General features: G+C 39.1%; 2 protein-coding genes and 1 non-coding gene across 8 annotated transcripts in view; 2 read left to right on the top strand and 1 right to left on the bottom strand.

Annotated features, from left to right (window-relative positions):
- The first annotated feature begins 130 nt into the window (after positions 1–130).
- The window catches only part of LOC143898137 (uncharacterized), a 331,198-nt gene continuing 310,934 nt past the window's right edge, over positions 131–20,394 (top strand). The window contains exons 1-2 of the mRNA XM_077407370.1: positions 131–1,157; positions 4,883–4,925. The gene's annotated coding sequence lies outside the window, so the exon portion shown is untranslated. The remainder of the gene's footprint in view (positions 1,158–4,882; positions 4,926–20,394) is intronic.
- On the bottom strand, positions 2,092–19,040 carry LOC143898130 (uncharacterized). Of its 6 annotated transcripts, none has more exons than XM_077407356.1 (10): positions 17,743–19,040; positions 17,088–17,639; positions 13,144–13,194; positions 12,086–12,161; positions 11,204–11,306; positions 10,479–10,610; positions 8,808–9,247; positions 8,374–8,599; positions 7,796–8,057; positions 2,092–7,351 (listed from the first exon to the last, which is right to left on the bottom strand). In XM_077407356.1, exons 4-10 carry the CDS (start codon positions 12,158–12,160, stop codon positions 6,706–6,708), a joined length of 1,884 nt encoding a protein of 627 aa, XP_077263482.1. In that variant the 5' UTR covers position 12,161; positions 13,144–13,194; positions 17,088–17,639; positions 17,743–19,040; the 3' UTR covers positions 2,092–6,705. The 6 variants fall into 6 exon arrangements, with proteins under 6 accessions (XP_077263482.1, XP_077263484.1, XP_077263485.1 ...); XM_077407358.1 differs by having other exon boundaries at positions 17,088–18,111; positions 18,517–19,040; XM_077407359.1 differs by having other exon boundaries at positions 17,088–17,353; positions 18,517–19,040.
- On the top strand, positions 9,743–9,815 carry Trnat-ugu (transfer RNA threonine (anticodon UGU)). Its single transcript has one exon. It is a non-coding gene; the product is annotated as a tRNA-Thr (tRNA).

The following is a 20,394-nucleotide window of genomic DNA, read 5'->3' as shown; positions in this document are numbered from 1 at the left end:
CCGCGGCCCACCGCGGCCGCCGCGCCGCGTCCTGCGCCACCTGGAGCACGTCCTGCGAGATTCGTACGGCTTGGATTCAAATCGCGAGGGCGCTCGCGTTCAATCGCTTGTCGCCTGATTCGGCGAAGGAGGAGGCGGACTGCGGAGAAGCGGGAGCCGCGGCAGGAGAGGCTGAGTCCGCTCGAAAGGTGGAAATTTCGCGTATACGGTAATTTTCATGCGCTTTGTCTCGAGTCGAGAAACATTTTATGTTCCTTTTAGACAGGAATGAAAATTTTGTCGGTTCGATTCACTCGTTCGCTCATCGCGATTCGCGCTGTATCGAGGTGAAGTTGGAATTAACGTCGCGGACGCGGAACGGATATCGAGCCCCCGAATTGTCGAGTCTGAAATGCCACGACGGGTTTAATTAGTGTAAGTTTAGTTCATTATCAAATTTGTATTTGACAATTGACAATCGCTTGGAGCAGATTCGACGTTCGGCGATTTGTCGGGACTCCGCGCGAGACTCATTTGATCGCGGCGGGATTCCGCGCGCGGCGCGAGCAGTCGGCAATCTGTATTTTCGGAGTAAATATTCTCGCGAATATTCATCTCTCAAGTCTCAACTCGCTCATTTATTATTACAAGTGCGAGATCGCAGGTGGAACGCGAGCGTGTGGGCGTATGCGCCGTGCACATTAGACCTTGCATATTGATATACGCATAAAGTGTGCAAAAGTGCAACTGGGCTAGGGACAACAATTGTCGCGTGGTGACAACGATAGTGCGAGTGGTGAGACCGTCGCGTGAAGTTGGCCATGATCGAATCCGCGAATCTCATTCGTCAATTCAGATTCTTCCGTTACGAACTTGCGAGACGCTTCAGACGCTATGCAGGTGGCCCGTGATCCTGTGCGATCGCATCGCGCGCGACGCGCGTCTTCTCCCGCTTCTCCGCGTACGTTGGTACGTTTCGCCTTCGCCGCCATAGCGCGATAAAGTCACGTCGCGGGACTCGCGGGTGCGATTAACGTCGGGAGTGCCGAGAGCGGTGGACGCGCGATCGACACGGTGTTTCGGGAGAGTGCGATTAGCGGCGGGACGGGACGGGAGTACTCCGTATCGCGAGTGAGCGTGCCGGGGAGGCATCAGGCGACGGCGGAGCAACGCCGTGGGTAAGTGTCCGATTACTACTTATTCGCCGTTTGTCGCGGCGGGGCATTTCGCCGCTTTAGAATCCCCAAGCGCGACTTTGTTCGATCCTCTGCTATTGTAACATCGAATATCTCAAAGTGTTTGTCCGTGGCATCTAGTGGAAAAATTCCTCGTAGAATATAGTATATTTCAGTATATATCACGGTATATTGTGATATATTATCAATATATAGATAATACGAATGTGCGACAGTTTCGTTAAATAAACTCCGCGCGATCGTAGCGCGATTGCGGCGATTGGTTCACGGGATGAAGTACGAGTGCGCTCCGTGCGACCGTAGCGTCTTCCTTCGACTGATTTTCGAATTGATTGATTACGTAGAAGTTGATTGAAATATATAGTATAGCAAATGAACGTAACAATCATATCTTTATTAGAATTTTTTTTATTAACGACCTATTTGAGAAGATCGAATTGAAATCACTTTAAATAATTTTTATATCGACTTGGTGGTGGCAGATATTTTTTTAGCACTGATTCCAAGATTTATATTAAATTTAGAAGTGAATTATTTATCGTGCGATCTGCAAGTTATCTTTCGCGTAGTTCGCACGGTAACGATGCGGTTTTAACTGTTTTAACTCATCTCTGCAGAGAGCGTTACTTGTCCATTAGCAACGTTTATCATGCTTTGTGCCAAATAGGCTAATATTTTTCTATAAAAAAAAAAGTTTATCGTGCTTTCTTTATCCAATAAAAAAAAAGTTTACCGCGCTTTCTTTAAAGTCAAGTCGATGTCGGAACAAGAGTTCCTAATGGTATTAATTTTGAATCGTTTATTGGACTTTCGACAAAATGCAACACGAATCTGTAACGCGTAACGAAACGTGACAAATCGTTATGAAAAAATTACATATAAAATTTTTTTCTTTGAAAAATACACATAGCTACGATTAATTTTGGGTTGCCTTTTTTATTGATATACGTTACAACAATTAGCATGCAATAACGGTTACATTGACTTAAAAATTTTACACCGATGCTTATCCGCGTCTCAGCATTAATTGTACCAAAACTAGAACCGATATCGTAGAAATTCTCGTAAGAATTAAAGTATTTTTAGCGTTTGATTGTCGCGAGAAATTGTTCGAACAGTCTAGGCTTTTCGTCAAGGCGCATATCGATTTAATACGAATTAAATAATTTAAGGTATCAACGTGAGAGCTGAAACGAACGGATTTTTCGCTCTTATACGAAAATCTTTATCAAAATATCGTAAATAATCATCTTTTCTCTTAAATTACGTATATAGATTTATATATAATGCAGTTAATACATTACCGTACGTGTCTCAGGCTATGAGACTTACGAAGTTATTCTTTACTTTAACTTTTATCCATTGCGGTGCGCGCGAATAAAAGTATGCATTATCTGCTTTATAAGAATATCTCTCGCGCGTTTAATAATTTTGACGATTCTTATTTCAATCACTCTTGCGCGCCTGTTCGTTTCTTCGATTTGAGATATTTTATCGGATCGAAGCAGCATCGCACATTTGCCAAGAGAAACGTTATCCAGTATAGTGTCTCTCGTTAAGTTATACCTCGATCACAGTTCGATTATGTTTACTCCGTTAAATATGAGTTATGTACATGCTCATTATACGTACATTCGTATCCGTTACAGAGTGATAACTATAGATATAACTTAATTCTACTATGTATTAAAATCGCGGTTTTGCAAACACGTAAGCCGTTTCAACCGCGAGGGGTTGGAAAATTATGAAAGACAATCGACGCACCTCGGTTTCATACATCACCCGATACACTAAACTTACACATTTTCTGGTAGAAAAATACCAGACGACTTTAAGAGGCGCGCTATTATTATTGATACCTATTGATATTAAATCGTTAATTTACATATCGTCAATATATTGCGTGTGATTGCATTTTTTTTATTATACTACCTTTTTCGGTACTGCTTTCTACGTTTGAAAACAAATGAATGAGATTCTGTACAAAGATCGATCGTATTTTAATCAGTATAACACTCAACTATATTAATCATATCTAAGCGATCTTTAATATGTATAGCGTTTCCTAGAATCTCCGACATCAATTTCACAATAATAGATATTTCTTGACCAATTTGAAGGTACACTTTTATGATTTGAGATATGGAGGCATCATTTTCAAATTAAGTGACGTCTTTTTATGAATGAAGTTTATCGTTTGTTTAAACTCAAATGAATTTTATTTCTTCAAAATTTTGATTTAGAATTTAACCATCAAGACTCAGCTTTAAATACTGAAACGTTACAACAAATAATTCCACTATTAATTTTTCAATTCTCTGACGTGAATTACTTACCGTCGAAAGCGCTCGCGAGAGCAATCTTTTCAATTTTTATTTTTAGGACTTTTTTGCGTTCTCATCGATTCTTTATTCATTTACGCCGATCAGAACATCGTTTCAATGTTATCCGATAGTTTTTCTATTGTTTAACGATTTTATCTGAATAAACAATCTCGATCACTTTAGCATCGCGTACGCTTTTATCACGTTATTATTGTAATTAGTTATTTATGAAATTTTTTGTCAAGTCCCGAAAAATTTCTGTTCTCGCGTAATTTGTGGATTTTTATTCTGCAAACTTTTCCTTCGGAAATTTATCACATCCGCAACAAATGATACAATTTTTTTTAAATAATTCCTTAGAAATATTAATTCTCAGAGAAATTTGACAAAATAAAAATTAGGCAATATGTTTTGTTTTCTCGACAAAGGTAAATCGATCGGGACTAAAATCTCGATTATTCTGTCGATTTCGAAACGAATTAGATAACTGTTACCATCGGCATAAAATACAACATATGTTTCTCAAAATGCAGTACATTTTTCGCAAATCTATTTGCGACGCGAATTAGGGGGTGAAAAAGTGAAAATTTCAACACGAATTTGTCGAAATCGCGGTTGCGTAATTATTTGACATGACACGAAGATATTTTATTGAATGACATCAATGTGAGCTGAAAGGTGGAAGGTGGAAAAGTTTGTCGACAGTCGACCACTAGACGTTTTCCAAAATAAAAACAATCTCGCTTTTCTCTCTCGATAGGGAGATTAATCGTTAATATACATGTATATAATTAATGTTGTGCGAACTTGTTGCGAGATATAAAAATATATTACACGCGCGATTTTGTGGGCCGTTACTTGGTTAAGAACAACTCTGTTACTCTGACGCTATTAGACTGCGCACTATTTCTCGCTATTTCGTTAGAAATTTAATGATTTTTCTTTTCATTGGGCAATCCGCGCGAGTGTATCGAGAGATTCGTGTGTTTCTACATGTTTCTATGATTTCGAATTCTTCTACGATTTGTCATCGCTTAAATGTTTAACGAAGAAGTACGGAATAGGCCGCAGTTTCGCGTGCACGAACGGCAAATGCGTTAACAACGGATCGGAAAAGATCTGAGATTTATATAAATATTCAGTTCCCATATACATATGTTTCGTGGTTGGTTTGAAGAAGAGTCTTAAAGATACTTTCGATGGCACTAACACCAGATGAGATCCACATTAATCCATTCGTTACCATTTTTAATCTTTAAGCGAATTCTTTAGCGAAAATTAAAACGGAATGTCAGAGTGAGAACGAATTAAGTAAACTTATTAGTAAACAGATAAGTAAAACGTTGTTTAGAAAAATAATTTTGTCTAATATCTTTGTTTCAGCAAGAATGATGAACGTAACGAATAATGAAGAGGAAAATAAAAGGTATGTAGAGGCGAATATATATCACGTTTAATGCCGCGTGGCGCGTACGAACGCAAGCACAGCGCAATCCAGCTGTACCTACTTGCGTTAAAATTTTTTGTTCAATGTATACAACAAAAAGACATCATATTTTAAAAAAAGATACTATGCAATATAAATACGCAAGGACAGCTATTAAAAATATTCGAATTAAAGATATTCGAAAAAATATCTTATGTGTTTTTTTAAGTTAATTAATCCTTACTTTGCTTTATTAAAATACAAAGGTATTTTTTAATCGAAGAATTAATCATATGTGATAATTCTGGAAAATGTAGATAATGTCGGACAATTTAACAATTAAATTCACTGTAACTGATGAATTAATATAAAAAATTTCCTCAAATTTTTTCTGGATCTCATGGGAGAGTCATGGAATCTTTCTTATTGCTAGGAAACTACATCAAAATCGATTGAATCTTTAAAAAGGATACGAATCAATGTTTTCAAAGCATATGAATAATGAAAATAATGCACATATAATGGAAATATAAAAAATAAATGTACGCGAGGAACTAAAAATGTAGAATAAATAACAAGTCTAAAGTCTTTGTTACATTCCGTTATCTAGCGTATCCTTTTTTATAATATCTCTTTTGTATCGGTTCTTAAATGTATTCACGTCGAAGAGATTATAGCGTTCTGCTTTCGTATATACGAGAAAATTGTGCCATACAAATGCATGAATCCCGGTGTAAAGAGTAATATAAGGTATGTATGTTATATAAATATAATTATATAATATACGGCTAACATATTCCTCATAGATCCTCCTTCGTCGCCAATCTTCGTAAATATTTATGAACGGTACATATATGGGGCTTACCGCTTACCACATATTTGACCGCGTACTTTATAACTAGCTGCGTGAATACCTTGGTGCAATAAATAAAAATTCCATATATTAATGATATATATATAGAATGAAGCATACTTGAAATTTTTCGTATAAAAGATAACGTTTTCTTATTTACGCATTTCTTATTTGTACATTTCGTCAAAGCAACAAATTTAAATTATCATTGAAATGAAAAATAATTTTCGTTTCGTCAAATAAATATGTACATTATTCTTTTATTGCAATATTAAGAGGTGAGAACAAGCGCGCCGTCTGAGACACTTCGTATTCTAATAACACCGTTTTCTACCGTACAAGATTCATTTTGAATCGCGCTACATATATCCCTCTGACTTTATCGTCAGAGACTTGACACAACAAACGCTCGAACGAGTTAATCTGAAACGTATTTACAGGTGAACGTTGTATTTCCCGTTACAAGTACAAAACTCTCTTTAGCATGGTTAATCACGTTTTGCATTTCAACGAATCTTATACCTTACGTTAGGTCTATTATCGTCTATTGCGCTACGTCAAAATTTGTTGGTAACAATTATTTGTCATCAATGTGGCAAACGTTACAATCCCTCGTTACCTTTGCGCGAAAGGCATAGCGAGTGTTTGCCGATAAAAAAAATGATTGTCTCGTTACAAAACGCAATTCGTACGTGATCTTGTTTTTTTTTTTTCGTTGAGCATGTTTCACGACGTAACGTCGCACCCGAAGTGACAATCGCGATCGATCGACAGTCGCATCGTCGAATCCTTGCGTGATTTTCTCACATTTGCGAAGGGACATTGCCAGCAATGTTGAACACGAATCTCTTACTTCGCAAATGTCGTCGTTATTTTCCCCAGGATGGCCTGAGTACATTGTTAAACCTCAAAAATCTCTTCCGCTCTTCATACCTCGTCATCTTCTATATACAAAGTCGTTTCATATTTCTCATTGTGCTCGATCTGCCCCGAATTGTGCGCCGCTTCCTCAGCTATCGTCCGCGAGCTATCGTCCATGTCGTCGGCGATAATTACGGGATTTTGTCCTTGCACCGTCGTATCGGTCCACTCGCTCGATCTGCACGACTCGCATTTCCCATCGTCATCGAGATCATCCCCCGAGCTTTCCACGTCAATCTCCGTGACGTTCTCCAATTCCGGTTCCTCGAGCAGCATATCGTCCTCCGTAGGCCCCTCGGATGACAAAGCGTTAGGATTCGCCTCCTCGATATCCAGTACGTGACTCTCGTCAGAATTGTCGCCGCGGCTCTCCTCGGCGTCGAGGGACACCGTCGTAAAGTATTTCGGCTCGCAATCAGATCCGCAGCCCTCCATAACGACCTGAGTATTCAGGGAGTGCCGACTCGACTGAGGATCCTTCGAGTGCCTGTCGAAGGATCGCCGTCTGTTGTCGTCCGATCTAGAATGATGTAGCTTAGGATGACGCGGTTGCCTTCGCAGATTCTCCCCGCTGTTCGCTCGGGACTTAATCTCTGCGTCGTCAAACATGCACCGGGTACAATCGACGCTGAATCTATCTATCGATAGCTTCCTGTAAATTCGGTTAGAAGAGACATTTTCTCGATTGCTTTTAGCAAATGAAGTTTTAGAATGATTAGACATCTTATATAATGTATAATGTTACATACAAACTAAACAAAGAGCAGTTTAAAGCCTTATAAATTGTGATTTGTGCAATCTTAAAAAAAATATTTATAGATAATTTATTTTTAATCGGAAATCAATTTTGATTTTATTACTACGACTATATATAGTTTAAGATCGCGATAAATTTAAATTTGTGATCGTAGACCATAAGTAGTCATCCAGCAAATGACACGTGCACGTTAGAAATACAAAAAAATAATACACTGAGAAGAAAATTGTTAATCCCAAGAAATTAGTCCGATAAATTCAACTCTAAACATTTTAGTTAGTTAACTAAACATTAGTTGTTTCTGATGATTATAAAATTCGATCTGAAATTCTTTCCTACCTGTAGTCTCCCCTTCGGAAATCCGGACTTCTTCGGAACTCGAGGCTAGCTTTTCGATGTCCCATCGTTCTGTCGAAGCGACGATCGCCGCCGATTCTGTCGAAGGACATTTTACGGAAGTTTGGCGAGGAGACTTTGCGGAAGTCCCGTGGCGAGGCCTTACTGAATTCTTTCGATACCACCGTCAACTCTTCCAACAGTCTCAGATCTATTGAATTTCTTTTTCTTGGCACGAAGTCGTCTGGATATCTACAATAAGCACCTGATCGAGATGTTCATGATTATTGATATCTAGACGTGTAAACGCATTTTTTTACGTTTATCCGGGCAATCTTCTTGGTCCATGAAAGCGATAACATCCGAACTCCGATTACTCGAAAAAAGCTTAATATGCATTATAGCATTTCGTGCAGACAGAATGAATTTAATTTCCGTAGTTTCATATAGTTTCTGAACTAAGTAATCTAGCCATTTTTTTAAAATTGATATTTTTAGAGTATCTTACGTATCTGATGATTATTACAGTGATCTTAAAAATCTGAGTGATCACATATTTAAAATTATTTATTTATAGCCACCTGGCAATTTAGGCGAGTGCACGAGAGTCGGCGGTGGTCGCGTAGCTTCATCGACTTCCTCAACGTCTTCGACTTTTGTTTGACGAAGCAGCTGATGTCGTCTCGCTGTGTCGGATCGGTCCTTCACTTTGAGCGTAACGGGACCTTTGTTCGGTATATGTAAATCCATCGCCATTGAAGCTTGACTACCACTCATCTTTTGATGCTCCAGGCTTTCTCTGCTGACCTATTAATTATCGAGAAAAGAGGTCTTATTAGCCGTTCTGAATTATAATCATTGAGAGTATTGAGACAATAAAGACCAATTGGAACTTGTCAAAATTTTTATCATGCAAAATATAGTACGTTTATCTCTTTTCGTTTGGTCAAAAAGTAATATAGTTGTTGTTAATTGATCAAGTTCGCGAAAGAGGTTTTGTTTCTTTCTCGATTACCTGATGCGGGCTGTAGCTCGGATTGTCGACCGAAAGGGCGTGTCTCTGCAGCAATTCTGGATTAAGTAGCGAGCAACCCGCGTATTTAGGCGATCTTCGGCGCGGCGACTTTTTGTCGACTAACGTTGGTGCGCTCGGGCTCTTCTTTATGGAGTGCGCCACGCCTTTTTCCCGCAGATCTTTTGAGAACTGCATAAACTCCGCCGTCAGCTGTTTCCTCGAGACTTCGTGCGTACTGGGACTCGGGCTGCGGTTCACCCTAAACAGGCCCAGCTGATGGTCCCATTTTGTCGTCTGGCTCGATGTCGATCTTCTGTTGCGCTGGCTTTTCGAACTCCTCAGCGTTGATGCCTGGTTGAAGCGATAGCGAGCTGGCACCACCTTGGCCGCGCTGTCACGCGCTTCGAAAGTCATCACGCAGGCAGCTACCACAATGAAGCCTGAAAATCGTTATTTATGTATAACAGAACGTTAACTTTTACATTTGCTTAACATTTACATTTGCCTATATTTACATATATTATTGGGCTTCGGATTTTGCATCATTAATCATTGAACGCACATTAATTTATCAATGCAAGTTTAAGCAAAGTATGTTCTACATTATTGAACAATTTATTCGACACCATTCAAAGTAGAACGGAAATGGAACGTGATATATATGAGATTTTATTTCGTTGCATGGTGATTATCTTTTAACTACAATACATAATCTTCATATAATTTGATTTTTTAATTTAACCATAGTGCAATTATCTTAACTTCTTTTATTTAAGATTATTAAAACTTGATGTTTCACGCGAATTAGGAAAACGCGAGTCAGAATATTCTAAAAATGTATTTTCTCTTAATATAAACGTAATTAAAGATGTGTAGATAAGATAAAATCTACGTGGCGCTTGTATCCGAGGCTGCTCGTCGATAGTCGAGCGTAAGCCTCCATAGCTCAGGGGTTAGAGCACTGGTCTTGTAAACCAGGGGTCGAGAGTTCAAATCTCTCTGGGGGCAAAAATTTTTTTTTTGTAGTTTCTATCAAGTGTTCTCATTCGTGCAGTGCCGCGCATTTTCCGCGTTTCGCCCGCAATTTTCCGCTTTACATCCATTACATTACTTCATGCTTTTATTTTGTAGCTATTATTAGATCTTTGTATTTCCTCATGCAAAACTACTTATCTGTGCAATTTTGTAATTTTTTTTAGAACTATAGATCTATCTTTGCTCATATATATCAGTATATGGTCGAAAACACAAAAACTCATTTATGAGGTTGATATAATATCTTCGATATGATATATCGTATATGTTGAATATGTATTGATTTTATGCCAAAGAGAAAAATTATAGTACAAGCCTTGGTTTACAGTTAGAGACGATATTAATTCTCTTCCAAAAGATCAATTTACAAAACGTTGAGAGGAATTAAATTTGTACACGATATTTTCCACAATCTTATTACGTCATATTATATAACGAGTACATCAACATATACGTTATGCATGAAGTGCTGAGTTACATGCTATTATCTACATCCCGGGATGTTTATGTGAATTTTGCAACGGTGCACCTATCTATTACCGCGCAGTTTCAAGGAGATCAGTGTTGCGTAGCTAGTCGCTCGGTCGAACAAGTGTATCGCGCTTGTAAATTGTGCAAAATGTATGTTACTATTACCTCCCAGACCCATAACGACAGGGCCGGCGTAGCTCAGATTATTCAGGTGAAACCCGCGTGACTCGTTCTTCACCTTTACCGTGATATTACCTCTGATCTCTTGCGCCACCGACAGCTGGTCCGCGTAATATCCTATTGAAGGAAACAAGAGAAACGCTTTCATTCCCCATCGTATATATATATGCAATGATTGATGAGACATAACGGAATGAGAAAAATAGAATAGATAGCAGAAAGATTTTTTTAATTGTTCTAATGTGATATTTTGCGCTTGACGAGTTATAAAACTGTGATTACGCAATTACAATTAGTGTTTATATGAAATGGAATGTTGTTTAATATAAATTTGAAATTCAAATTTTTGGTTCATGCACGTAAGCATAAGCAGATTGCAAGCTTGCGCGTGAAAAAAAATCAACTTTTTTTTGCAATGGGGGGAAGCGTGGATTAATTATAAAATTTAATTATTTATATTTAGAACGTACAAGTTACTCCAATTATTTTCTTGTCGTCGCAAATTCATCAAATAGAGCAACTTTCTGCGAAGTTCCTTAAATGTGAGCCATTAAAGACAACAGAAATTGGATAAAGAGTTGATCTTTGCAAAGGATTGATCTTTCCAAAGTGCTCTTTGCAAACGCCTCTAAACGGTTAGCGGTTTAGAGGCCAAGGCGGAATAGCACTCGTCGGCATGCACTCATGTTTAATTACGTAGTTCTACTCACCTATGGTCGCCATGCAAGCTCCTAAAAGCATTAGCAGCAGCCCAATTCCGAGAGCTTTGCAGGCGTGCCACAAGCACCGCGTTGTCACCTTGCCTCTCACCACCTGTTCGATTTAATTGCCGTCGTTAACAGTTAATAAACCTGGACGATGGTCCAGTTGTTTACCCATCAGCAACAAACGTTCGTACGTCCGCGTTTACACGGCGCCGTTAAATCGATCAGTACGATTTACGATGTTACATTAACGGTGTAACGGCACAGTAACGTTTTTCGGTGCTGGTAACCACGAGCGACGTACTCTTAGCGTTTATCTAAATTATTGCACAGTGATAGTATAGTGCTAGGATAATTAATTTTAATCGCAGATTAATTAAACAAAAAGTAAAAATTCTTTCTACGAGCGTGTGTCATTGGGATTAGTTCTATGTATTTACAGAATCGTGTGCATAGATATTATTATAGCAGAGAGCGATAGCAATCCCTTTCAGCAGCACTAATAATAATTGTAGCTTCCTATAATTATAGTGTTTGCTTTTGTTTGTACGAAATCTGCGTATATTTCCGCTGAGACGGATTCTGCATCGGAAGAGTAATTTCTGCAGGTGTTTATAAACGTGCTAGAGATGATCAAAATAGGGATATATATCTACGTATACATGCTCTCTACATATGCATATTATTGGACTTTTTTCTCTCTCTCTCTCTCTCTCTCTCTCTCTCTCTCTCCCCCTCCCTCCCCATTTCTCTTCCTGCGGCTGATATTCTTATCGATCGATCTACTCCCTAATAATTACACTAACGAGACTGATAAAGAAAAAAAATCAGCTTCGTGATACGGTATACTTTGAATACTTTGAATTTTTATAAGCGATAAGAATGTACCTGCACGTTCCAATTAGCCCCAGGCCCGCAGGCTCTTCTCTGCGTCCCCTGCCATTGAATGCTTCCTTGTGGCATCCTGTGTGCTCATAAAACCAATTGTTTCATTTTAATATTATTGCAATGTAGAAGGAAAAGAGAAAATTTAAGGTTCTAAGATTTGTATTACATTGTAGAAGCAAAATTTTAATATAAACTGTATTTCAAATTTTGTTAAAACCGTGAATTATTAGTTACATAAAAGTATTACTATAATATGTATTAAACAGATTATTGTAATTCTGAACAGATATGGCTTGTTGGTATCTCAGAAATTTTTTAATATAGCGAACGGTCAAACGTATACACGGTATTTTTCCGTTGCGTTCTGCTACATAAAAATTCAAGTGGCTTCTAATATTCTGTTCACATGCACAGTTTTCATAAAAAGTTCTTTTCGCTCGCGTACATACTTCTGACGTCTAGAAAATGAGAAAAATAATTATCTAGTTTTAGATAATTATTTTAATGATTCGTGTCAATTTGCTTTAATTAATCCTTCATCATAACATAATTATATCTAATGTGATAAAATATTTGAGTCGCTAACTTGAAGTTTTTTTACTGTAACGTAATTATTGTATGCAACGTAATTATATCGTGTTTTTTAAAATAGATATAAATTGATAATAGGAACGATAATCTTATGCCGCGATGAATATAAAATGTTATCGATATAAGATGTTATATACCAGTCTACCTATTTTTATACATCTCTTTGACATTGATAGCGTTAAGATATCGATATTCTGTAAGAAATTTTAGAGGCTTTTAATAAAGTAGTCGATCCTTTTGCTAAAAATTTTATACACTTACGTATATGACGTCTGGATAAACTTTTTTAACTTAGATCTCAATTTGTAGTAATAAGAGTAGTAGCATCAAGAAAAAAAAGAAGCGAGCATCTTTAATAAACTCGCATACTACGTAAATTATTTCTAATTTAAATCTTCTTGATTTTTTAACGGAACTAGGGAACTAAATCAATCTTTGCTGGACATTAAATTTATTAAATTGCTTACCCTCACGTTTTCCAGATCCTTGAGCCTCAGAAACATACGATCCCAGATTCTGTAAATATTTTCAACTAAGTATCATGGAAGAAAAAGGATAGAATTGTTAATAAAAAAAAGATTATAAAGCTGAATTATATATATACGAAGAACGACACCGTATCACTTTTACACACGTGCGGACTGTATATAGTGTCAAAGAAACGGGATTCTTTTGTCTTTATTTCTATTTACATTTTTTTGTCTTTCAATTGACACTTGAAACAACGTTCGATTTGCAATGAAAGAATGTAATAACGCGCAAGTTTGTTAATTAGCAATTCCGAACTCGCGGCATTATGTGCGATCTCTCTCATCACGTTTTGTCGCACAGCATCGTCCGTGACGTCGTTTTAATTTGACGGTCGCGCGTACAACGGACACACGCTGGGTGCGCGCTATTCAACACATCTACATTCACTCGTACACAACATCGCCAGCTACGCATACGCCACTCGAGGCCGAGCACAATGTGTACGTGAGAATTATCTGACTGCGTCGTCAGTGTGCGCTCGCTCTCGTGTATGGCGAACGCGGCAGAAGTGCATTGTTCGTATACGCCTGTGCCTCCAGTATTTCGTCTTTCAACGTCGAAACTTCGCGCGTCCTATCGATTCAAATCCCTGCTCTTTACAGTTGCGGCGGTGATCTTTCTCTGACGTCTCGAAAGTTGGCCATTTTCGCCCGACAGATTCTGTCAGCGGCTGTAAGCTCCTTCTCTGAACACAAGATCCCGCTAATGCCGAAGTAGTTTTTGTGCCTATATTCTTAAATCTGCTTTTCTTGTCGGCGAGATCATTTGAGACGCCGATAGAGGAGGACTTTATTAAATTGATTCTTCGGTAGTCTATTCCTCGCAAAAAAATGCATTCAAAAATTGACGTTTACAGCACAAATATCTTGCCTTTTTGCGCCGCGGAAAAAATCGTGCAAGCAAAATTTATATTTTGCGAAAAAAAAGAGAAAAAAGCGTATAGCTCTATAGATAACAAAAAATAAAACGATTTCATGGAATGCAATTTAATTAATTACAATTTAATAAAAAACAATCGAGGTGGTCACGTATATGTACGCGATTCAACCATGTTTTTCGACGGTAGAGATCCGCGTATCGTTATTCGCGTTAGATACAACACGAAATTTCGTGCAGAATGATGAATAGTCGCGATTTAACGATACAACTCACAATCGCTCTTGCTCCTTGTCTATCCAACAAGGGTACGTGCACAAGTCTACTTAAGTTGCATGTTACGAACTCTCCGCACTCTGCTATTTCAGAACTATTCGATCCGACGGACTCCCGAGAAACTGCTTTCCGCCGGATTGCTTCTCGCACTTCATTCCGCACAGCGTAGCGCCCAATTCAGGAGAACATTCCACGTTATGGCGTTTCAAGACCTTTTAAATTCGATTATGTATATAACGTGTGCGCAAGATGTTACTATCGCTCGCCAGCGATCTTGTTAAATCAGTATCGCAAATCTTTCAGTTTAAAAATGTCATACACTTTTTCTCTGTAAATGTAAGACATTTGTAAAAAATTTTATCTTATACTTATATTCCGCTGTAGATACAAATTATATCTCTTAAAGAAGATTTATTGGGAGATTTTTTAAATTCAAAATTTGAGTTCTTTCATGGAATGGGAATTGTATATAAATACAGTTTGAATTCTTTCATGGAATGGAAATTGTATATGAATACAGGATATCCCGGATTTATCACGCAACTTTCCAGTCCCTTAGGAAAAGTCCAAACTTAGAAAGACCAATTTCAGAGAGAGTTATAAGCGTCTGGGGATAAAACGACTTGGAAGAATTAAACTCCCAAAGTGTATACAGATAAATATAACTTGCTTGCAACTGATTTCTTATAGTTCAATCAAATTCAAGATACGTATATGCCGTAACTATCTAAGATAGCTATTATTAATTGCTCATTATCTGACAAGATCTTTCATGAAATTTTCACCAAGCACGAGTCGAATTCGTATTCCATCGGAGAATATGTGGTTAATGGAGTATCTGTAACGCCGTGTATATTTTCCTAAGCGGTTGTTTCCATAAACGCGCGTTTTCGACTCATAATTTTTACTTCTGTAACATTGACCAAGCCAATTCGCATGTTTATTCGTGTTTTATTCAAACCAGAATTTCGATTACGATTACACATGTGTTACTTCTCTACCCAGAGGGGTAAAGATAGAAGCCGCAATAAATTTAGGATTACCTTTGTAAATCTCTTCCCAAATCTGCCCATCTCGACAGCGCGCAGCGTTCCTTTCCCTTATAAAAACTAAATTCGTTGTTTCTTTTATTTTGATTCCTATCCAACACGCGTAAATCATTTAGGAGCGATTGAGCCGGGAAGATATCGATTTTATCACGTTTCGCACGAGAGCGTGATTTATTCTCCTCGTGAAAGATGTGTCACCTGAATTACGAAGCGATCGAATTATCCGCGATTTCAGGTAACGCGGAGTATTTTCGACGCAACCTCGCCTCGCCTATATCGATTTTGATTATTAAAATCTGACACCTGTGCTCCCTCCTTACGAATGAGCGTGTGTCCTATGCTACCGAGATAAATAATGAATTCCAATGCTTTTGCAGCGGATTGGTTACCATAACGACCGACTCGGCTGGCGTACCATTTGCATAACCACGACCTTTCGTCGTACGCCGCGTGTTCTTCCTTGTCCAATCAAAGCCCGACTTCCGATCCATCGGATGGCTCGTTTGAATAATGCATCGCGGGAAAACGTCGTGCTCCCGGAGGGTTTCCCGATCGTTTTCCAAACCGTTGTCGCGTACGAGGTTTCTATCGAGCTCGCGGAGATCTCATGAATGATTTTTTCCCGACTATACCCTCTAGGTTCCGAAAGCTGACATTTGAAAACACTCGCGGTATGTTTCTTTTCAGCGTATTATGGAAAAACTATCGATTACTCTTCTCCAATTGTATCAATTATTCACAATATTTGCGTATTAATCCGATTGTATGTATGGACGGCACGACGAATATCCTTTATTACATTTTTATAGCATCATAATCTCGTATAAATACATCAGATACGCGGAGTATTATATTCTTAATCCTTAATATCGCGCAAATATCATACATGGAGTGGTCGCGATCTATATTTAACCCTTTGAGGTATGTCGAAGCCAACCACCCGGTATTCACGGCGAGTGTTCGCGAAAAGAACGGGATAAAAAGCTTTCAATACTGCCTACGCCGCGCCGCGCCGCCGCGCGCCGTCACGGATATCGATGTAATCAACGTCGGACGTTTCTCTCGCTCTATAATAGAGTTTCGGATGAAATGTATGTTTAAAACGAAACCCTTGTAACTGACCTAAAAAACGGACGCTTCTTAATCAATGTTAGCGAAATTTTTACCGTGATATATTAATAAATATTCGTAAAAAGAATATTACATCGTATATTTAGTAAAAGAAAGTGCTGTTTACAGTATATTCTATATAATTACCTGCCTAGAGATTCATATCATATATATCTATTATGGTATTTAGTTTTTGCACGCGTCGCTTCGGGGAATATGAAGGTACATGCAAAAGTAGATTTAATGGCTCGCTATTGCCCCGCCGTTGAATTTGCATTTTTAATTACTCTTCGCAATCTTCTTGATGCAGAGTTCTTGCGCACGGTCGCGCACGACTTCGTCATTTATCTCGCCATTATCACGTACTGCACATATATCTTTATACACTATACACTTTAGAATAGCACACGAAGATACATATTTATGTTGCCGCGTCTCGCTTTTGTAGACGAGTGCTTTTAAAACATTTCTCCCATCTATCTCAAACGCCTGAAATTTTTATTCGCGCCCCTTCCCCCCCCCCACCAGAGAAAGCTATTTAAGGAATTATTTAAATTACTACGGCTCACCTATCTTTCCTCTTCCGCTCTTTTTCCCCGTTGTCACAGCATCTCGTCCCTCTCGTATTTCGCGTTCCGCGCTCGGGGAATCAAGATGATTATGATCGTCCACCTTTGACTTTTCTTCTCGCCGGTGAGTCAGATACGCGAATCAAAGCTCCATTGAAATTAACGTGCCACCTACACGTCTCGCTCTAATGTTTCGCACTAAAGTTTCACGCGGCGCTATTAAGTCACTCCTCCGTGCGGGAAACCGGGACGTACAATACGAATCGCTAATCAACAACGTGACGCGATAAACTCGGAAATTTTAGGCACCTCACCGAGAGCACCGACGCGGCTTTATTTTTATTCCGACACGTGTTGCGCGGGCGAACTAAGAAAACACGATGATATCCAGGGCGATTCGTGCTCGTGCCGTATCTCTCGCTTCGTCATTTCACTTTCGTCACCTTGCGATATAACCGTCAAATTTTCGAAAGACGCTTTTTCACGCAATGCACTTTTCAAACAATGCAGACTGTTTAAGGTCGGATGCGCGATGTCATCTTCACAAATCTTCTATAATTTTCAAACGTACTCTGTTTGCAATACAGATACTGGTATCGATACTGGTGTATTTAATTTATTGCATCCTATAGCAATGCGTAACGATTGTACTTACTTAAAGTGATAATATTGTTGTGCGTGTTTGCTTGTTTGAAAATAGCGACGTAGTTGAAGAAATTGCTGACCGAGATTAATCTATGGTTATATATTCGATAGTCGTATCGGGGCCAGCGAACCGAAGAGAAAAATTGTGTTGAAATCGGGATTCGGTTATTAATAAGTCAGAGTATCGTGCAATCGGACTCTGAATGCGGAGCGACAAGAGGAAATCAATGATTTCATATATATAAAGTGAAGATGTCCGTTATGTGCAGCTCGTTGAACAGTGAAATATCCTGCCTGGCTACAATGCTCTTCGGATTCCTTTATGTATTCCCGTAAAACGATTTTAATGTACTTCTATCAATGCAGTGTGTCATCATCTCTGGGAAAGAATTCTGTAATTTTATTATATGCGCTCATCTTATAGGTATGCGCGCCGTTCGATCTATGTCTTCGCAATCGTACATAATCTCATTGCACTCGTATTTCGTATCTCTTGTTGTTCTCGGAAAGTGTATTTTCAATTTACACAGTCGATATTTTCCATTTGATAAAAATGCCTAGCGTACGCAGTAGGTCAAAACAGAATATCTCGATGAGACGAATCAGAAATTTTCAAGTTGCAACAACCTTCTTACAAAATTTAAGAGTCAGAGTCGAAGTTAGAAATAATCGGAGTGCATTAAAGGATTTCAAAGATTTATTCGCTCGATTCAGCTATCGTCGCTGTCGCGTATGCACGTTTAAAGATCGCTTTTCACCCGCCAAAGATCTGAAAATCGCTCACCTTGTCAGAATTCAGCGCGTGGAAGGGAACACTCGATCGTCGCACGTCCCGCACGTCGATCCCGCGCTCGTGTCAACCGCGTAACTACATCCCGAGTATACGTCGCGACGTCGCGGTGCTCTCGCGGATAGAACAGGCGCGCGCGGGAAGGAAGCTGCGTCGGGGAAGAATCGTAGTCGGGGAAGCACTGTACCAACGGTCTGCCCACTAAATCATCGACCGATCGAAACTTTCGCCGCGTATCTCGTCGACGTTTCTCGCCCGACTTTCCTCCCGCGTCTCGCCCGAACTAAATGGATGCTACCCCCGCGTGTTTATCCTGGCAGCGAAGTCCGGCTAGATGGATCCTGGCGGTAGTCGGGCAATCCGTATAGGGTACAGGGCGAGCGATAGGCTCGTGAGAGCGATATTAAATCACCGTTGTCGTCGGCGGCGGGACCCGTGGGAAACGCTCGACGAGATGCCGCTCGAGGGAGTGTCCTCCTCCTTCTTCGGCATCACCTGTTGGTATCGCGCCGTGACCCCGGTCACGGTTTTATACGGGGTGGCACGCTGAAAACGGCCGCGGCGCGGCACGGCGCAGCGTCTCGCGCCGAGCCAATGCGCACACGCCGCCACGGCAGATCGATGTGCGTTGTATATATATCGCGAGCTTCTCTCCTCTCTCCGAGGGAGGATAAGGGTTCTCTTAGCGAGGAATCTCTTTCTCCTTCTCTCTCGACGGTCGGTTATGCGCGCGATGCCCGCGTCCGCCGCCGTTATGCGTTTACCCGCCGATTTCGCGGCGTGTCAAATGCACCTGTCGCGGCCAGGTAGCGTGCAAATGACAGCTTCATAGTCGGTAGGTATTTAGGTATACGAATAACATCTAGATGCAAATGTTTATGTATGCAAAGAGTTGTGCACAAAAAACCATAGCACGAATGCTAATTATCTAAACATGCGAAGCAGACTGTTAACTCTTTTTTTGGATATTTCTCGTATATTTATCGCCCACGTATTATTTTAATGTCTGCTGAATGATTTTCTTTTTTAAGTTCGCGATCTTATTTTAATTTTCTTATACGCGACGCAGGACGGTGTGCTATTTTTATTTGTTTATACATGGTAAGGAGGTGCATAATATTGGATGCACAATATCGGAATTTGAGATATTATTTTTTCCGATATCAGTTATTTTTGCTTAAGGTTGTGCGATTCATAGCCAAGGAGATCATTTATCAGAGATCTTAACGATATTTCGTAATCAATACTTTATAATTAGTTACTCCATTAGACATTAACATCTTCAACGTTCGGTTTAATCAATTTTTACTCACCCCATTACTTCATTTACTCACCCCATGATTTTCTTCTCTCAGATTCACTCATTGCACTTACAACATTCGCGAAAACATGACTAATTATATATATGTATGAATCATTAGAATATGATAATTGCACGGCACTTCCGGCGATAATTACGCGCAATGCGCACTTTACAATTTATATACATTGAAATTCTATCTAAACGTGAGAGATCGCTCGACACTCGTAAAACTTGTAAATTGACACAACGAACAAAATCTCAAACTCTGTACTCGTTACTCAAACGCATTGAAATGTTGCTTGACTCGCAATCAATTTTGTACATGCGACGTTCCATTTATGACTGAAAAGTTGAAAAATAAAAATTAGCATTTTAAACGCGCAGTACAGTGCGATTAATAAAGTTGAATTAATGATATAATTAAAATGCAATTATCTGAAAATCTACTATCAAAAGTTAATATTGCGTATATATAATGTATTTATAGGAATTTAGTATATCTCTCTATACTCCGCATTTACAACCGAAATAAACGAGCAATTTACGTTTAAATCAGCGAATATTTCAAA

This window comes from Temnothorax americanus, unplaced genomic scaffold (genome assembly GCF_048541705.1).
Source record: "Temnothorax americanus isolate GAGA-0224 unplaced genomic scaffold, ASM4854170v1 Scaffold22, whole genome shotgun sequence".
NCBI classification, from domain to species: domain Eukaryota; kingdom Metazoa; phylum Arthropoda; class Insecta; order Hymenoptera; family Formicidae; genus Temnothorax; species Temnothorax americanus.
Note: the sequence above shows the minus strand (reverse complement) of the source record. Positions and strands in the feature narration are given on the sequence as shown.

What these genes read in the sequence shown, in the direction of transcription:
- LOC143898130 (XM_077407357.1), bottom strand. Translation starts at nt 12,160, where the DNA reads ATGCCACAAGGAAGCATTCAATGGCAGGGGACGCAGAGAAGAGCCTGC. An exon ending in TGTCGTTATGGGTCTGGGAG is followed by an intron (nt 9,248 to 10,478) that starts GTAATAGTAACA and finishes AACGATTTTCAG; the next exon opens with GCTTCATTGTGGTAGCTGCC. An exon ending in CGAGCTACAGCCCGCATCAG is followed by an intron (nt 8,600 to 8,807) that starts GTAATCGAGAAA and finishes GATAATTAATAG; the next exon opens with GTCAGCAGAGAAAGCCTGGA.